General features: G+C 40.2%; 2 protein-coding genes across 2 annotated transcripts in view; one reads left to right on the top strand and one right to left on the bottom strand.

The window, feature by feature from the left end:
- The window catches only part of asic4b (acid-sensing (proton-gated) ion channel family member 4b), a 36610-nt gene extending 33184 nt beyond the window's left edge, over nucleotides 1-3426 (top strand). Inside the window, exons 9-10 of the mRNA XM_058403477.1 lie at nucleotides 811-978; nucleotides 2730-3426. Coding sequence (XP_058259460.1) covers nucleotides 811-978; nucleotides 2730-2834 — 273 coding nt within the window. The 3' untranslated portion in view covers nucleotides 2835-3426. The remainder of the gene's footprint in view (nucleotides 1-810; nucleotides 979-2729) is intronic.
- A 1239-nt stretch (nucleotides 3427-4665) lies between these two features.
- Nucleotides 4666-17843, bottom strand: chpfb (chondroitin polymerizing factor b). The gene is made up of 4 exons (XM_058403476.1): nucleotides 17388-17843; nucleotides 15813-16380; nucleotides 10686-10868; nucleotides 4666-8506 (listed from the first exon to the last, which is right to left on the bottom strand). The coding sequence occupies exons 1-4, from the start codon at nucleotides 17675-17677 to the stop codon at nucleotides 7244-7246; spliced, it is 2304 nt and encodes a 767-aa protein (XP_058259459.1). The 5' UTR covers nucleotides 17678-17843; the 3' UTR covers nucleotides 4666-7243.
- Between the last annotated feature and the right edge of the window lie 570 nt (nucleotides 17844-18413).

Here is an 18413-nt window from a genome sequence, read left to right as displayed (position 1 = left end):
TTTACAGAAATAGATGAATTCAGAATATAAATTGTACATTTTAAATTGATCCCTAATGAGCAAGCCTGAGGCAACGGTGGCAAAAAAAAAAAAACTCCCTGAGACGATAAGAGGAAGAATCGTAGAGACTCAAAAGAGAACACATCCTCATCTGGGTAACACCAGATATTATAAAGATGCTAAATCATTTCCTTTCTATAACTGCATACTATATAGTGCAGCGTATCCAGGTCATTCGTTCAAGTTTTAACATGAAGTCTATCTTGTTGAAGTCCACTGATGGAGACTCGAGTGCTGTTCATGGAAATTGCAATCTGAAGCCATCTTCATGGTTTTTAAACGCTACCATCCGCAGCAATCCCATGTATCTTCAGGCTGTCCATATGAGAGCATCCTCAGCAGCAGTGTGAGGCCTCAAAGAGATGAGACTCCAACCTGAAGTAAGGCATGAGGATGGTTCTGGCAGGTCCGGAGAGCAGAAGGGGTCAGAAACAGTGGTATCTCAGGATTATTTCACCAGAGAGAGAGAGAGAGAGAGAAATTTACTATTGAGAATTTACTATTTGTATTCCATACTAAATGTCTTTTTTTTTATTGCATTTTATTCGCATTCTTTTTTTGCTCTTTTAATTAGTTTTTGTGTGAAGCAAAGAGTGTTTTAGAAAAAGAGTGAAAAGTACTATATAAGTATTCACGGTTATTAAATAACATTGTTGAGACTGGGTTGTATTACAGTCTTTTCTCTCACTTATGTTCTTTCTTTTCTTAGTTGCTGAACAGCCTTTAATCATATTTCTGTCCCACTTTCAGGTAATCAAATACAGGATCAAAAGACTCCTGAGACCACAGAAGTACCAGAACCAGCAGAGCCAGAGGAACCAGATGCAGAGAACAAAGAACCTCCGTGACCTGAATCTTAGAGCCCAGCTAACACCGAGCACCATTGCAACAGTCAGACTAGAGGAATTTAAGCCCAAAGTAAGTCCAGGGAATTGAAGAAATCCTTAGCTGAGGATTCCGTTTGTTTTATTTCAACCAGCTTTTCACAGTGGAAAAATTCTCCAGCACTTCTACAGAAATTTGCTGAATATTTTTCTTTTTTTTTCTTTCTTTTTTTTTTTTTTTTTCACAAGTAAAGCAATGACCAAATATCATTGGTCCATATGAAATCATTCACAAATAATTAAAAGTGAATTAAAAGTCAGTATTAAAGTAACCACATACATTACAGGAAGTGTACTCTGGGTACAGTATGTCTTTCACACATTCAACCAATCATGGGGCAGCATCGCAATGCTTAAAATCATGCAGATCAAGCATTTTGTCTGTGGGATAGGTGCTGGTGCCAAACTAGATGATCTCCTAGGATTTGCAAGCAAAGGTCTAAAAAATGGTGTTTAAAAAAATCAAACAAACTTCCGTTTAGTGGAGGTTATGTTAGTGGAAACAGGGTGTTTATGACAGACGTCAGCTATGAATGGTCAGGCTGGCCTAGAATACTTCAAGTACAATCATGCTGATCAGAAACACATCTCATAACACACCACAACATATTAAACCTTAAAGTGGAAGAACTACAAGAGCAGAAGACCACATAGGGGTCCAGTCATTTTAGATACAAACCAGAGTCTGATGTTAAAGACTGGAAAACAACACCTGGTCTGATACAAAAAATAAAAAATTCTGCTGCAACATGCATATGGTAGAGTCTGAATTTGGCACTAAGCAAACACATGAATCCAAGAATCCAATCTGTCTTGTGTTAACAGTTCAGGCTCACTGGTGTTGGTATACATATTAAGTCTGTTAAGATCAATCAAGTATTGTTGCTGAATGTGCATCCCTTTATGGCTACTTCGATCAAAGTCAGCATGATGATGTGCCACTGTCACAAAGGACAAATCTGTACCCACCTATGGGATATGGTAGAATGGGAGATTTCCAGCATGAATAAGCAGCTGAGATATTTGCAGCTATTACGTGATGCAGTCTTGACATGAGCAGAATCTCAAAGAAATAAGGCTGGTATTCCTAATAAAGTGGCTTGTGATATTTATAAGTTGCAATGAATTACAAAAAAGCTGATTCTCCTAAAAGCCACTTAGGCTTAATATACAGACCAATCAGCCATAACATTAAAACCACTGACAGGTGACGTGAATAATGATCATCTCATTACAGTGGCATCTGTCAAGGGGGTGAGATTTATTAGGTAGTAACTGAACAGTCAGTTCTCAAGGTTGTTGTGTCGGAAGCAGGAAAAATGGGCAAACGTAAGGGTTTGAGTGACTTTGACACATATGATGTCTAGATCAGAGCATCTCCAAAACGGCAAGTCTTGTTAAGTATTCCCGGTATACAGTGGTACATACCTCCAAAAGTGGTCCAAGGAAGGTCAACCAGTGACCGGAGATGGTCATTGGTGCATGTGGGGAGTGAAGTCTTGCCCATCTGGTCTGATCCCACAGAAGAGCAAGTGCAGCACATATTGCTGAAAAAGTTCATGCTGGCTATGATAGAAAGGTGTCAGAGCACACAGAGCATCACAGCTTGGTGTGAATGGGGCTACATAGCTGCAGGCCAGTTAGAGTGCCCATGCTGATCCCTGTACTTCACTCAAAAGCACCTACAACTATAAAAAGTAGGACTAACACAATTTTTTAATCGATAGAAATAACACAGTATATACTGTAAGTTCTGACAATCTGTCATCTATTTTGTGTCAACAGGAGGCTAGTGATGGGACGAGAGCTCAACCCCATAGTGTATATCCAGCTTCAGTGTTACCAAACCATCACACACAGGCCACTGGACAGCAGGACTTTGCTTGCTAAGAGATGATTTCTCTGTAGTTTTCATCACTGTCTACAATAATTTCTCATTAGACTTTTGGCCCTTGGTTGGAACCACACACTGGAATTGGACATTTCTGTTTATCACCTGTATAAGCTGCAGCCAAAGTCAAACCCACAGGGAGCTCACAGTGAATGCCCCTTTTCAGCCAGTGTAAAGGTATGTGGCTAGGTGGGGGGTCAAACTGGCTGAGACCGCCTCCATTCCTTCAGCACATGGTTGTATTGGCATCGTCCTGCAGTAGCACCGGTGGAACAAGGCCAATTTGACTGCATGTAAATTATGTTCTTCAGTAGACGCTTAGCATTTTAGGGAGGTTTATTTATTTATTTATGTATTTATTTATTTATTTATGTATTTTTTACATTCAGATTAATCCTCTCACTGGTAAAGAAGAAGCACAACACATTTTTCTTTTCCATAATTAGAAGAGTAAAAATTCCCAAATCTTGTGTCCTTTATTTTTACGTTTGCATTTAATGTTAATATATAACAATAATAATAACAATAACAACAACAACAACAATAATAATCTATTTATTAAAAATATGAATAAAACAATATAATATTTAATACTGGCAATATGTAAATTGCTTTTTATCATTTACTTTTTCCATTTATTTTTTTTTAAATATTTTATTTACATTTTTTATATTTTTGGTGTATTTTCATTTTTATTTTCCTAAATCGATCCGATTTTTTTTTTTTTTGCACACCCTGTAAAGCATCTTTAAGGTACATTTACAGTCTTTTAATATTTTTTAGAAAGGTTTTGTGTTTTCTAGAAAATGAGACCAGTGATCCCTAGTAATCCTGCCACACACAAAAAAAAAAACCTCAGTGCGTATTCACCTTGAGGATACGACACAATCTTATTTTCTTATTTTAATCTGCTGATAGGACGACCAGAAAGGACTGAACTGCTGTAGCGGTGTTTAATCTTGACTGTAGTATGAAACATCATTTCTTAGTGCACTTGATGAGAATTTTTAACACACCCGTTGGCTGCATCGCTCACGTTTTCTGTCATGTATCATCTAATTCATTCATAAATGCTCTCACAGAGCTTATAAATACACACAGTCCTGTTATAGACCTTTGCTGGGAAATGCCAACCACAGTTCTCATGAAGAGAGTCATGCCAGCTTTGCCAACAGGGCTAAAGTGAGTTGGCTGAAGTGCTCAGTTAAATCATTTTGTTACTTTTCCATGTGTCATGTTTCTTAGAATGAAACAATAGCCTATAGTGCCTCTGGGAGCCAGATACTAATAACAGCTCATCCTAGAATCAAAGGAAAATCAATATTTGCTCAAATATTGCCTGTGGATATGGGATATGGATCACCATGATTTTTTTTTTTTTTTTTGGAGTAACAAAGATGCTAGTCTCTCTTTTTGTTCATTTTGTAAAGAGCACATAAAACATTAAATCAATAAAATAATTTTTGTTTGAAGAACAGCAACGAAGGCTAACTAATTGGATGGTTTTATAAATTCACTTCACAATGGTTTAATAAGAACATCCAACAACGAGAAATCAATTCGGGAATTAAAGAAATGATTTCATTTCAGAATGTCAGCAGAGTGAATGAGACTTATGAGAGTTTTCATCTTTTCCTATAATAATATAATTTCTAATTTAGAACTAAAAAAAAATAACAAGGTTACCTGATCACCGAGCGAGCCGCTCACTGAGACACTGGCTGCATGGAAGATGATGAGTTATTCTAGTGAAGTGATGTATTTGTCTTTCATGCCATCTAGTGACTATTATTGAAACTACAAAAGAAAAGGTCACTTACATGATATGTAGTATTTATATTTTTTATCACAAATAAAATAAAATGAATTCTTCAGTCTTGAACATGGGAAAATCTGCATACAACACAACCCCAGTGTCTTTTCCATTGTCAAACCTTTGATTGTGTGCAATAAAACATCATGTAGCTGCTAAGTTAAAGGTAAAGAGGGGGCTGATGCACAGGGCAGGGGGTTGATAGGGGGTCATTCCGAAAAAGAACACTCTTTAAAAACATTCTACTAAACTGGGGGGTATTTAGAATTAACTCTGCTTTTATCCAAAGGACACAACTGGACAGCTGAGGGTTAGGACTCTTGTTCAATTTGAACCCCAAACCTCCTATAGCTCAAACTCTGAGCCACTGTACCCTTAAATGGATGGACATACTTGCAAAGAAACGTCACTAAGGTACACAACTGGACGTTACTACTAAAAGAAGAAGAAGCAGCTTTTATTATTGTCACACATATTACAGCACAGTGGAATACTTTTCTTCACATATTCCTGCTGTGGACGTTGGGGTCAGAGTACAGTTGCAGCTACGATACATAGAGGGACTTAAGGGCCTTGCTCAGGGGCCCAACAGTTGCAGTTTTACAATGCCTTAACCACAAGGTACATTTGTTCATTTATGTTCACATATAAGCTTCATTGCATGATTCTTCTTTTTATTTTTTTAGATTGGCTTTGTCTATCAAACATTGCTCGGTTTTAATAAGTTCCTTCTAGGTTTGCTTGTATCGAGTCCTCAAATATCAATAAATGACCAAAATGCTCTCATTTTTCCACAGTGACCGATGATGAGGACAGTTTTTTTGGTGTGAAATGGTAGCCATCTCCACAGGGTCCTAAAAAAACAGTTTTATTTCAACACTTGCAAATGCTGTATGCTAGGACAAAGAAACAATGAAGTGGGAAGTAGGAACTTGCTTGGTGGAAAAAGCCAGCTACCATTAATCATGACTTTATGGTGTATTTACTTAACGATTGGCCATACAGTTTGCTGTTTTAATAAACAGTAAATCAACTGTATTCACTGACCTAAAGAACATACCACTATAACTCATTTAAAGTAGATGACCAGAGAATATGAGCAAGAATATAAGCTAAAGACATCTTCCCAACTTCCACTCCAAGTTTTGGGGAATCTTCACTGGTTTTTCCTAGTTGGAGGCTGAAAATAATGCGTCCATGACTAAATGGGAACTGGGAAGTTCCCAGTAGGAAAGGTTCGTTTGAACGCCACTCCGATTCATAATGGTTTCATCCAGAGCTCAAACTTCTCAGAGTTGTAATTCTGCGACGTCACTTCAACATGCTCACGGTGAAGAGTAAGAAAAAGAAACATGTAAGATTTAAGGATTTTTAAGTAGCCTTTGTATTTTCTGTTTATATTTGAAATCACTAAATACTAGATGATACTTTGCCAACAGTCCATTTCCTGCCATATTTTTCTTTCATGCCATTTTCGACACTATTACACACGTATTTTACATCCAGTTTAAATATTAATGGATCACTAATCAAACAGCATTCCAGTTTACAGTGTGTTTGTGAGTTTGCCTGAACGCTATAACAAGGGAAGTGGGAGGTTTGAAGTTGGCAAATCCTCAGCTGCAGCAATAGTCTAAAACCTCCTGCCAGGAATGTGCCATATTATCTACACACATTTAGCTTTACTCTACCACTGTAGCAGCTTTAGTGTTTGTAAATCTGTGCATTGTATAAACATTTGGTCTCATCATTTGAAATTATTTGTACTGTCAGCAGTCAACCCCAGAACGTTCAGTGTGCATCAGCAGGTCCACCCTTCCTTATCAGCTAGAGCAGCTACATACTATATATATATTAATATAAAAGGTACTCAAATATATACTACACTACATATTATAAATAATAATAATAATAATAATAATAATAATAATAATCTCATTTAACAGTTATTGATACCACAGAGGCCAATTTCAGGCACACACACACACACACATCCCTGTAAAGCACTGCATTTGTGTTGCCCATTTCCTCAAATAATACAGTTTGGGTAAATGCAACACCACTTGATAAACGCACAATACGGCACCCACACTTTTTCCAGATTCTTTACAAGTCATGAAATACATTGTACCATAATGAAAGGCAGAGCTGGTCATTGGCCCCTGACAAACATAGCAAGCATGAAAATGAATGAGAGACAGAAATACATTTTGAACAAACACAGGCAATTTTGGAGATTGCTTGGAACTGGATGGTTTCCACCCTTTCTGAGGTCTCTAGTTTAAGTTAATTTAACAAAATTAGCCCTAAAGGTTTCCTCCGCAATACTTATTGCTTCCATCAGGGCCACCACAGAGACCTTCTCCAGTTCAGAACCTCCACAACATTTTCACATACTCTGAAAAAGGTTCCTTCAAATGCAGGTTTCCATTCTGCCCCTTGCTGGGTTATGGAGTGGTGGCTTATTTAGAGGATGCTTTCTGCAGCACCTTATTGTTTGCATGTTCTTTCAAAAGATTTGTAGAAATCTCGCAGGATAGAACATGCTAGCCCGTCGCCAGTCTCTGATTCCTGCAGTAAGATTCATGAAAGAGCTCAGGTGCTGTTGCCTTGTTCTTGTTCGAACATGAGCATGGCAAGCTGGGAGCGGGAGCCGATGCTTTCACGTTTGCTCTGGAGGCAGCGGTGGAAGATGTCCTCGCTCAGCCGTGCGTCGCACGTGTGATTTCGGTACTCCTGACGGAGCGCAGGTTCAACGGCACGGAATACATGCAGGCCTGAATAGCGCACAAACACGTCATAGGTATCCAGGCTCTCCAGCAGCTCCTCATCCTCATGTGTGTCTGCTTCCATGTGTGCCCGAGCAGACATGTAGTCACCGTTATAGAAGCACGCCTCTTCAAAAGAATAGCGGTCGAAGTGGCCTGCCTCACGCACTAAATCCGAAGCCGTGGGCAGAGCCTGATCGGGATACGCAACTTGTGGGTTGAAGTCTTGAAAATGGATGGGGAAGAAGACTTGCCAGCCGCTTATAGCGTTCATACGGCAGCGATTCAGGAATTCAGGATTTAATGCTGTGTCAGCAGTAGCTAGCAAAAATAAAGTGTCTGCCGGATGCTTCCTTGATACCACATCCAGCACACGCAGAAGACCCGGGTTCTCCGTCTTCACACTGATCCATGGCACTTTGACATTTGGAAAGCGACGTTCAATTGCAGCCACTTTTATCTTGACCTCTGCAAAAACATCATCTGTGCCCACTTTCTGTGCCTCTGCAGGATCGTACAGGAAGAGGAAGCTGAGTATTGCATTCTCAGCTGGCTCAAACAGACTTGAAGCACAGCGATCTAGAAACCGGACTGCTGCGCTGCGGTCCCCACTAGTTAGTGGTAGTAAGATATGAACTCGTGTGGCTTCGGTCACATACGGCATGGGGATGATCTCAACCCGACTTAACGGCCGGAGCAAATGGACGCGCTGTGATACCGATTGCCCCGAGCCCGATTCGGTCTCTGCCCGAAGCTGAAGGTCAAGTGTGTATTCCATGCCGCGGGTTGGATCAAAGCGACGGTATCCATTGACCAACTGTGGGGTGCTCAGTTGCAGAACAGGTGAGTATTTCTTATTCAGCTCAGCCACAGCAACCTTAATGACATCATCCACGTCGGCACGGTCGGCGCCAGTCAGCTGGCACTTAGGCGAGCCATCAGCACAGGAGAACAGCTGCTCCTCTGTGAAATAATCCCAGCGCAGCACCTCAAACCGACTCTTGGGCTCAAACGGAGGTGGGACTCCTACAGGCCATGCTGTGCTCCGGTTGCCATCCACAGCCAAGTGGCTGATGTTCTTTATCTCCGCCTGTGGCAAACACAAAATAAAGCGCTGTGATCAACATGTCAATAACTAAAGCATTACTGATGTTTGGGTAGAGTTAATCAGTCATGTATGTTTCTTTAAGAGTGTGTCACAATCGCAATGTTGAAACAAGGTCACTGAGAAATGTAGGAGTGCCAGTAAAAATATTGTGTTTCAACAGCTGGGTAGTGTTTTCTTTGCCTTCTTTCTGTCAATTGAAACTGCAGAGCCCTGTACCAGTACACACTCCACTGCATTTAAGCTACCTATTTGGTATGGGTGTCTGCCTGGGAAAACCCAGTAGAACGTCTAACATGTTCTACTATAAAGAGTTCTTAAAATTATAAAAGGTATATGCCAGGTTTCACCATCATTTCACTATAAACCAACTTGTTTAAAGTTTTTCGCTGGTTTTAAACATTCTTAGAAAGACTGTTTATACATCTGTGCTTGTTAAACTGGCTTCTTACTCAACCTGATATTTGCAGGGTATTTTAAAGACTGCAAAAAAATTAAGGGGAACACTTCATCACAGTATAAGGGCTGGAGAACATGAGGGCTAGTCAATGGAATCTATGCCTCATCATCAAGAAACTGCCAACACTTGTCACTTTCATTTGCACAAAAGCAGGCAAAACTGTGAATCACAATGCTTTATAACTAGACAGATTGATATCCTTAAAGTTTGATTGACTTGATGTAATACTGTGATGATTAAGTGTTTCCTTAATATTTTGAGCAGGGTAGGAATCCCACCAGGACCCCTTAGGAAGTTTAATTCCCTTTTATTTACTTCTACACATGTTAAACAGTTTTTAATACGACATGGCACCTATGGTGGCCTCAATCTTTAGGTGTAGAAAAGTACTGGAACATAAAAAAGACACCTCATTTTTTGTTTGCATATCCCTTAAAGTTAAGTTAAAGTTTATAAGTTAAGTTGCCTTTATTTGTCACATATACATTACAGCACAGTGAAATTCCTTCTTCACATATCCCATCCTTAGCGGTTTTGGTGTCAGACCGCAGGGTCTGCCCAAGGGCCCAACAGTGGCAACTTGGCGGTGCTGGGGCTTGAACCCCAAACTTCTGGTCAACGACCCAGAGCCTTAACCACTTGAGCTACCACCGCCCTTGCTTGCAATAACTGCATAAAACCAGTGTGATGCTTTTCCAAGCTTGTACCACAGCTTCTCTGAGTTTTGTTTACTTTGAGGAGTTTCTTCCTTCAGTCTCCTCTTCAGAAGGTAAAATGCTGCTTAATTGGGTTAAAGTCTGGTGATAGACTTGGCCAATCTAAAACATTACACTTTTCCCCCTGATGAAGTGCTTTGTTGTTTTGGCAAGGTGTTTTGGGTCATTGACTTTGGCTGCTTGATGAAGTTGGGTGCATTTCTCTGTAAATTGTCAGAACGAACATTTCTGTAGACATTCTGCTGCTATAACCGTGAGATACATCACCAATAAAGATTAGTGGTTCTGCTTCAGAAAGCATCCATGACACTACCACCACCACTGTACTTGACCAATGAGCTTTTTAGATCAGGAACACACCTTTCCATCACTTTGGTAAAGGTCAGTTTTGGATTTGTAGATAATCTCTGTATTTCTTTACAAGTTTCCACCTGGCCTTCTGATTCTTACTGCTGATGAGGGGATTGCATCATGTGGTATGGCCTCTGTATTTCTGCTCTCTATTATGATATTTATATAAATGATGATACCTTCACCCCTGCCCTGTGAAGGTTCTTGTTAATATTACTGACTGTTGTTTTGGGGGTTTTCCCTTCACAGTTCTCACGGCGTTTCTGCTATCAACTGCTGTTTTCCTTGGCCAACCTGTTGGAGGCTGGTTATTAGAACGCCAGTGGTTTCATCCAAGCATTCCAAATTGCTGTGTTGGCATTGCCCAATGTTTGTGCAATGGCTCTGATCCATTCTCCCCCCATTTTCTTATCTGATATGGCTCGCTTTTCCCATAGAGAGCTCTCTGGTGTTTAAACATGGTTCATAATCCATGATTCACATAAAGTGTGAATCTCAAATATGGGAGGAAATAAAATATTGACAGCAGTTCAATCTCATAGCAACTATAATCCAAATGGAAAAAGAAAAAAAAAAAGAATGGGGTGAAGAATGGAGCTCATTACAGTGAGAAAGATAAAGAACGGGAGATTTTCACCTGAAGTTCCTTGATCTCTTCATAGGTTTTCTGTAGCTCTCTTTCTGTGAAGTATCTGTGCAGGCGATACATCTGCTCTGGGCTGCTCACTGGGTGAACCGAGAGAGCGTCCTGGAAGTCTGGGCTTTCATCTCCACTCAGGTCCATGGTGTTTTTCATCTCAAAATAGTTATAATGAAGACCCTGTGAGACAAAAAAACAAAAAATATCCATAGATGACATGCAGTCCAATACCGACTAGCTCTCAGTCACGCAAGCTTTAAAAGCATAATGCAGCATCTTTCATATACTCTAAATTATAGTTCATCATAACTAAAAAGAACAAAGCCCTGACAAGCGCTCATGTCCATACAACCCCTGCTGACAGTAGTAATGCCGTTTTAAAGATCTCATCCTAATTACCCTAATTAACTTAACGACTCTCAGCAGGCCTTCCTGCAGAGGGCAGGAAGTCCTTTCACTTCTGGCTTGCTCGCATCAAAGACTACGTATTCGTCTTTGCTAATCCTACTGCCACTGAGTGAACATGTGCCAAGATCCAAACTTTATTTGCAACGGAAACCAAAAACTATAATAGCCGACTATGTTTGCGTCGTAGATCTGTCTTGGGATAAATAAAGTTGGAGTGTCTGGATCCTTGCTTTCTGAGAAGTGGTGATTTTGTATTGGCTGGAGTTTTGCTATATTGTCAGTCATCTCCCTGTAACTCTGCCTGGCTTGTCGATGTTAAACCACACAGCCACAGTTCAATCAAACCTCTTGCAAAGCCTGGATTACACTTGCTTTTAAAAATACACATGTGGCTGTGAAATGTATGAGAGTATCACTGAACAATGAAAAAGCTAAAGCAGAATGATGTAGATACAGCTTGAACATGCACTCACATTCAGTTTGCTTCAAAACTCTTTAGACACAAAGCATACTTGGAAACTTTTTTTTTAAAGGCAAACAAGTTAAATATTCTGCAATGGCCAAGTCTACAATCTGACCTGAAACCAACTGAGCATGCATTTCACTGAAAACTGAAGGAAGAGCAAAAGGAACTGAAGACAGCTGCAGTAAATGCCTGACGGAGCATTACCAGGAAGAAACCTAGCATCTGGTGATGACTTCTACACTTCAGTCAGGTGGTTTTCACACTTGGCATGTTTGCTGCAATCTAATACAAGTGCGATTGTGACTAGTATCCTGTGCAGTGTTGGTCTGGTTTCGGGTTTCGAACCCTGGTGCGTCATCACAACACAAAAACTGGTGTCCCACAATGTTCCCATGCCACTCGTGCTACACGTGTTGTGAAAAGTAATGATGTCATCGGGTAAAAAAAACATTTGCACACACAACTTTACTTCCTGAACAAGTGTGGACTTGAGTACGTGCTATGTTTATGTTCATGGGAATCATGTCACAGTTCTATTGCAACCCAAACTCACACCCACAAGTAGTTTTGGGTTTGGCATCACAGTGGTCCACATGACAGCTTTCATATTACCAATCTTCCATGCACACTGTGCTCCATTTTAGACTAAACTGCCAGTGTAAAAACCTGCTCGGTCGTCAATTGCAAAAAAATTTGCAAACAAGTATTAATAATGACAATTTAATTTCAGAGAGATAAATACATTACTGTAGAAAGTCTGCACTTTTTATTTACTCCAATATACTGCACTGTTGCAAGTCAGCCACAAAAACAATAACTTTGTCAATGTCCAAATTTGTATAGACCCGACTACGCATATAAACCTTTCTGATTGGCAACTGGAAAGTCTTTCAGCAATTGTCTCACTGTCCTGTAGTTTAAAGATAATTAAGACATAATACATTCATATTATTTTTTGTAATAGAACAGTTTTCCTGGCATTTCAGCAGCAAAATATCTGATCAGAGGAAACTTGCTATGGCTGCCCTAGGCTCATTAAAACAAATAACGTCGACTGCCTACATAACTGCCTGTCAACAGTCAGGACCTCTTGCTTCAGAACAATGTGTGAAGCTTTATTTTTTGTAACGTAAAAAAATTAAACCAAGATAAATGATGACAGATCTTTTTCCATCTTTAATGTGACTTAAAAAATTCAAGAAAAATAAAAAAAAACGTTTTAGAGAAAAGCAGAAGAATAACCTGGTTGTATAGTGTGCACACCTTTTTGTAACAGAGCATGCGACTCTGCACAGGATTAAGTAAACAGATTCAAACCCATGTACAAAACCTTCTAACATGCCAATGACCCAAAGAAATCACCAATAAAGAAAAAAATGTACGAAAAAGCAGCTCAATGTTTTTGAATCTTGATCTAAATCTATTCTAAAAACCTGTAAAATGACTTGGAGAGTGTTGCATAAAGGAGATCCCTTCTTTATTTGACAGATCTGGAGCATTTTGGCAAGGAAGAGTGCAATAAATCAAGAATTCGGGAGGCATTTCCACAACAGACTGAGTGTTTTATTACAAGCAACAGGTGCTTTACCATAGGATTAGTTAAGGCGTGTGCACACTTGTTGTTTCTTTTCCCCCGAAAATGCTTATTTGTTTTTCAACTGAATTTTGTTGGTTGGTAAAAACATTAAAAGGTGGAAAAAGACCTAACATCATTAAAACATCATTATTTGTGTTTCACTGATTACTTTACATGTATATCTGTAAAGGTAAAAGGTAAAAGTATTCCCCATACATTAGGCTTGTGCAGTGTGAACTGTTCCCTGTTCCTGATTCACCATTTAATAAAAAAAATCGTGTTGAACAATTTAATTCTCCAAAACAAGTGCATTTCCACAGGTCTAAGGAGAGTAGGGTGGTACGATTGGTGGGTAATAATATTTCCAGCAGTCAGGAACTGCTTGTAGGCAGTGGCACTCATGAAACCTGAATGACAGATTTTTGGGCTATTCTCCAAAAAAACATTTCCTTTAACTGGTGTCAAACATGCCATAACTGATATAATTTATTTCATCTTAATTAATTCAAAATAATCTTGACAGAAAGTAAGTACACCCTGGGAAGCCAGACTAAAGCATGTGACATGGGGAGAATTGGGTGAGGCTTCCTGATGGTTAATAGTGTTCAAAATTAATTTCTCATCTCTCATTTTATTAAGGAGAAAAATACTCCACTTCTGTGCATGTTTAGTAATACCTCTTGCACCAATGTTGCAGCACTAAAGGTTCTCAGTATATAACATAATAAAGTGTGTCTCACAGTGAAGCACACAGCAGTGAAAGATTGCAGAAAACTGTTATACTGCATGCTCCTATTGAGCCTATGAACCATTTGGAATTTTCACAAATCACATTCAACACAAATTTATGTTCATGTTTATGCCCATGTTCTCTCATTCCACTTTTTTATGTTAACTGACAATCTGTTATTAAAATTATACAGTAAAAATATATGTTAACTTTTGAACGCGTTCAAAGCTCTCATGACATTATTATGTCTATTTGCTAATTACATGCTATTAAAAAATCCCTGTTATTCGTTTAGGATTAAAATGTCACCATTGTCAGCAAAAAAAATCTCATAAAAATGTGATGTTGCCTGACATGGATTAAGGGGCTAAATGACCCCCCATCAGTGGAATCACTCATAAAACCAGAGTGGTGCAGTTTAAGCTATTTGGCAGTTAGATGAAACAGCATGGCTGCACATGGCAATGCATCTTGGGATATGTTCTGCGAGACTGCGCCGAGTTTCACAGACTTATGACTGCTTCCTTGCAAGTGCATCTGCATCAGAAATAGGGACTTTGGCCCTGAAATACTGTTAGCGTTCAGAATTCTGAGCCAACGTTGCACTTCGCTGTACTGTGTCTCAATACGAAACAAGCCACCTTCTCATCGGAGGCAAAGACTCCTGGGAATTGTGGTTTCCTGCTGACACACGAGAGCTGAGGTTGAAAAATGAGGGCACTTGTGGCCAGCATAAACGTGGAGCTCTTAGCGGAATCAGGCAACATGAACAGTTTGCTTTATCTACACTGGTCTGCTTTCGGAGCTGGCCAGGATGATCCATGCCAGGTTAAAATCTGTCAAACTATCCTGCATATAAATCTCTATGCCAATGTGGATGCTATTTTACATACAATTTAACAGGGCCTCATGAGGAGAATCGTCAGTAGCGAGTCCAACCTCTAGTGAAGAGGCGTATACTCTCGTGTTTGGAAAGTCATGAAGCAGAACAACGTTGGAAAGCAACAAAATTAGAAAATATGTGAGGAAGAGCTGCATGAAAGAGGGTAGAAAAAAGGGAGCCATTAAAATTATGAGTCATAATTGTATGTTGGTCTGCAGAAAAAGAAAAAAAAAACCTTCACATGGTAAAAATGTGACATTTTCTAACATAAATCATTCCTTATTCCTCAACTGAAATAAGTTATTATAAATGTATAAACTTTCCAAATAAGTTTTCCTTAACTATAAAACATAGTGATTTATTGCACAGATTTCAAACCCAACTTAGTCCAAAACCATGGAAAGACACACTAAATTAATCACACTACTTCTTCTACATTCAGAACCTAATCTACTCATGAAAAGATGCCATTATTGCCAAATTTGAGAAAAAAAAAAAAAAATTAAAATTCAGAAAGGGAAATAAGTTGTCCCTTTGATTATCAGCATCATTCATATCTGTCTTTTCAGCTGAGGTACAATCACAAGACTGATCTCTGCTCCTGCTAACATCAGTGGAGAAATAAGCAATAATTAAATCAGTTCTATTCTATAGGCCATATTTCTTTTTTCAGTTCATTTAAACATTTTTACACCGTTTTCCAGCATCTGTACAGTGCACTTCTCTGCATTAATGTTCTGACGGCACAGGCGCATTGTATCTGATTACAAACTGAACTGAATAGGCTTATGTCTATTTCTATACAGTGTATAGGATACCTATCCCAAGAACAAATTGCGAACAAGATTGTAGACATTGGTATACAGACTCCTTACCAAAGGCTGCAGGCAGAGAGAGCCAGTGACCTAAATAAAATCATTTGCATGCCATTTTGGTAAACAGATATTTATGGCCCTTTAAACAGAGGCCTCAAATTATGTTACTGTCAGAAAAAATTCCATTTCTGTCATTTTCATGGGTTTTCGCAGACAATTTCCCTTCATACAATGGATCTGTCTTACCTCATACTCCTTCACACAGCCAATGCCAGCATAATCGAGGATGCAGCGCCCAAGCCACTCATCAGGCCTGACACTAACAATGTCAGTCCGACAATGCTCCAAGAAGGGCTTAAGCTTCAGCAATAAGGCCCTGGACAGGAGGAAACCTGAACCTCCATGACAGTACCTTCCCTGGGCTTCACCTCCAATGAACTCCCCTGGGTGGCCCATGTACAACTGGAGGTCCATGCTCAAGTGGCCCACCAGCGTCTTCAGTCGGTCAGGCTGGATGTAAGTGTCATCCTGAAGTATGTAGAACCAGTCGTACTCTACTACATGGTGCTCCAAAAGATACTGCACGGTCTGTACCATGTTGGGCACAGGATGCTCATGACCGTGGGCCACCACAAACATCCCGTGAGGGACTTTGCGGTTGTGAGAGCTGGTGAAAAAGATAAGCCGGCCATCCAGGTGGTGATTCAGGGTCCTGTTCACTGCCACAGCTAATGTGTTTAAGTTGTTTTTGGAGGTCATGACTGCTACGAAGAGACGCTCATGAATACCCAGCTCCGTGCTGGCGTACTTGGCTCTGAAAGGGGGGGGGGGAGAGTTATGTTAAGTTTACAGACAAATTAAACAGACTTGTTTCTTTGTGTTATCTCCACAGTCCGTTTCCTCACACTAAGCAAAGATTTGCCTAAAGATTTCGGACTAATTGATCACAAATGGCATCTCAGATAGAATTTTTTTTCTTCCCCAGATCTTCCCTGTGGTGCATTTAGAGCTCATTATTCCACCTTTAAGTTAAGCTTAAAAAAATTGATTAGCACCCCAATCGTAGCATCATAGCATGTCTGGACTAAACGTAGAAATATTCACACATATCCTCTGCCTGAAATGCAATCACTGGGAAGTGAATGAACAACTTGAAGTCTACAACAGGATGCTGAGCTCCTTTTAATAACAGGAGCTAGGGCAGACATCAAAAGCGTTAGATCAAATGTCTTTAATCATAGCAGTGTGGAAACCCTAGGGATTGTTGATGCTTGCAGAAAACAATATGCCATGTCAAGCGCCTCTAAAGACTTCTAATGTATGAACTGGTTGTGGAATAAGAGAGCACAGATGTGGCCTTTAGGCAGGGGCAGACGGGCGTGGACGCTCCAAAATAGTGATTGGCATTTAGACTCAGCTTCAGTGATTCTTCTACTTCTTCAACTACTGAAACTCCCATTAGTTTTAATCCAAAAAAAAAAAATAGTGCGAGTTGAATCTTTCTGCAAAACACAATCACACACTTATCCTGGCACTGTTTAGAGCTAAAGAAACAAAAATAAATAAACAAAACAAGTCTACTGCTTTATCATAAAAGATGTTTATGTTCATAACTAACACTGCAGTACAATCACAATGGATCATTATTAAACAAAGAGAGCACAGTGAATAAATGTTCAAATCTAACAAAGCCTCTTTTCCTGCACGTCCGTCGTGGCGAGTTGTTTCTCCTGGGCTGCATTTAAAGAGTCGTTCATGAAGAATCGACTGGCTCGCGAATCATCCATGAAACAACTCCAGAAACAAGGCTTATGAGCTTACCTGAAAACTTTCTTCGGTGGATCTTGTTGGGCGGGCTTGTTGTATGGCACTATTTTGGGCTGGAAGTCATCCTCCTCGGCGTTGCCCGTTGCTATCGAGCTCGGCTTGCGCGCGCCCTTCGCGCCTCCCGGCGCAGCCACCGGCGCCTCCTCGGTCACACCGACGGCCCCGTAACCGCAGCTCTCGTCCACCCATGTGACGCTGAGCAGGCTGAGAGTGAAGCCCAGAGAGATGCCTACCACCACCGGGCCGATCGGCCTGGCCAGAGAGATTAGCGTCGCAATCCGCATTGCTGATTAACCGCCGCCTGGCCTGTCTTTCTATCGCCCGCTACTGACACAGACAACGAGCTGCTCTCGGAGGAGAGAAAGCGCCTCGATACAAAGCCTCTTTTCTAAACGCCTCGAGGACAAGACGACGTCTCCGCTTGTTTAGTGACGTGTCACCGCCCGGAGCTCCGCCTCCTAGCTGACGTCACCCGACACGCGCTGCCAGCTGACGGAGGCGCGGACTGTTTTGGAGCAGCACCATCTGCACCAGACTGATGTTAACCCGTCTTTAACGCCATTTGTAATTTTAGAGAAGCAATTTGTCAAAAAAAAAAGCACCTGGATACAAGCCTATGGTGGAGTGGGGTTTCAGAAAGAAACCCATAGAATACCTGTACATCTTAGTACCATCATTTAGATTTAACACGGAGTGGGCGTGGTCTAAACCGGGCTGGGTTTTTTTTAGTTTATTTGTCTTTATGCTCAATTCCATATTATTTTTATATTTTAGAAAAGCTCCATGAGACCATAGGAAAAATGAATCCTAGAGACGAACCAGACTCAAAAGGGAACCAATCCTTATCTGAGTGCCAAAGAATAGCTTGATTATCAATTATTTCCTATCTATAACTGTGTACTATACTGTGCAACTGTGTAACCAGGAACTTATGAGCATATGAGGAACTTATGTGCCTATAAGAATCAGAGTCATTTCTGACTTCACTATAGTTTTATAACATGAAATCTATTTTGTTCA

The sequence above is a fragment of the Hemibagrus wyckioides genome, linkage group LG11 (genome assembly GCF_019097595.1).
Source record: "Hemibagrus wyckioides isolate EC202008001 linkage group LG11, SWU_Hwy_1.0, whole genome shotgun sequence".
In the NCBI taxonomy this organism is placed as follows: domain Eukaryota; kingdom Metazoa; phylum Chordata; class Actinopteri; order Siluriformes; family Bagridae; genus Hemibagrus; species Hemibagrus wyckioides.
The sequence above is the reverse complement of the archived record's forward strand: the minus strand, read 5'-3'. Positions and strand labels throughout refer to the sequence as shown.

Excerpts from the sequence above, each read along its gene's own strand:
- chpfb (XM_058403476.1), bottom strand. The coding sequence starts at position 17,677 with ATGCGGATTGCGACGCTAATCTCTCTGGCCAGGCCGATCGGCCCGGTG. Across the intron at positions 16,381-17,387 it reads CCACCGAAGAAAGTTTTCAG|AGCCAAGTACGCCAGCACGG; the intron begins GTAAGCTCATAA and ends CCCCCCTTTCAG. Across the intron at positions 10,869-15,812 it reads GCTGTGTGAAGGAGTATGAG|GGTCTTCATTATAACTATTT; the intron begins GTAAGACAGATC and ends TTTGTCTCACAG.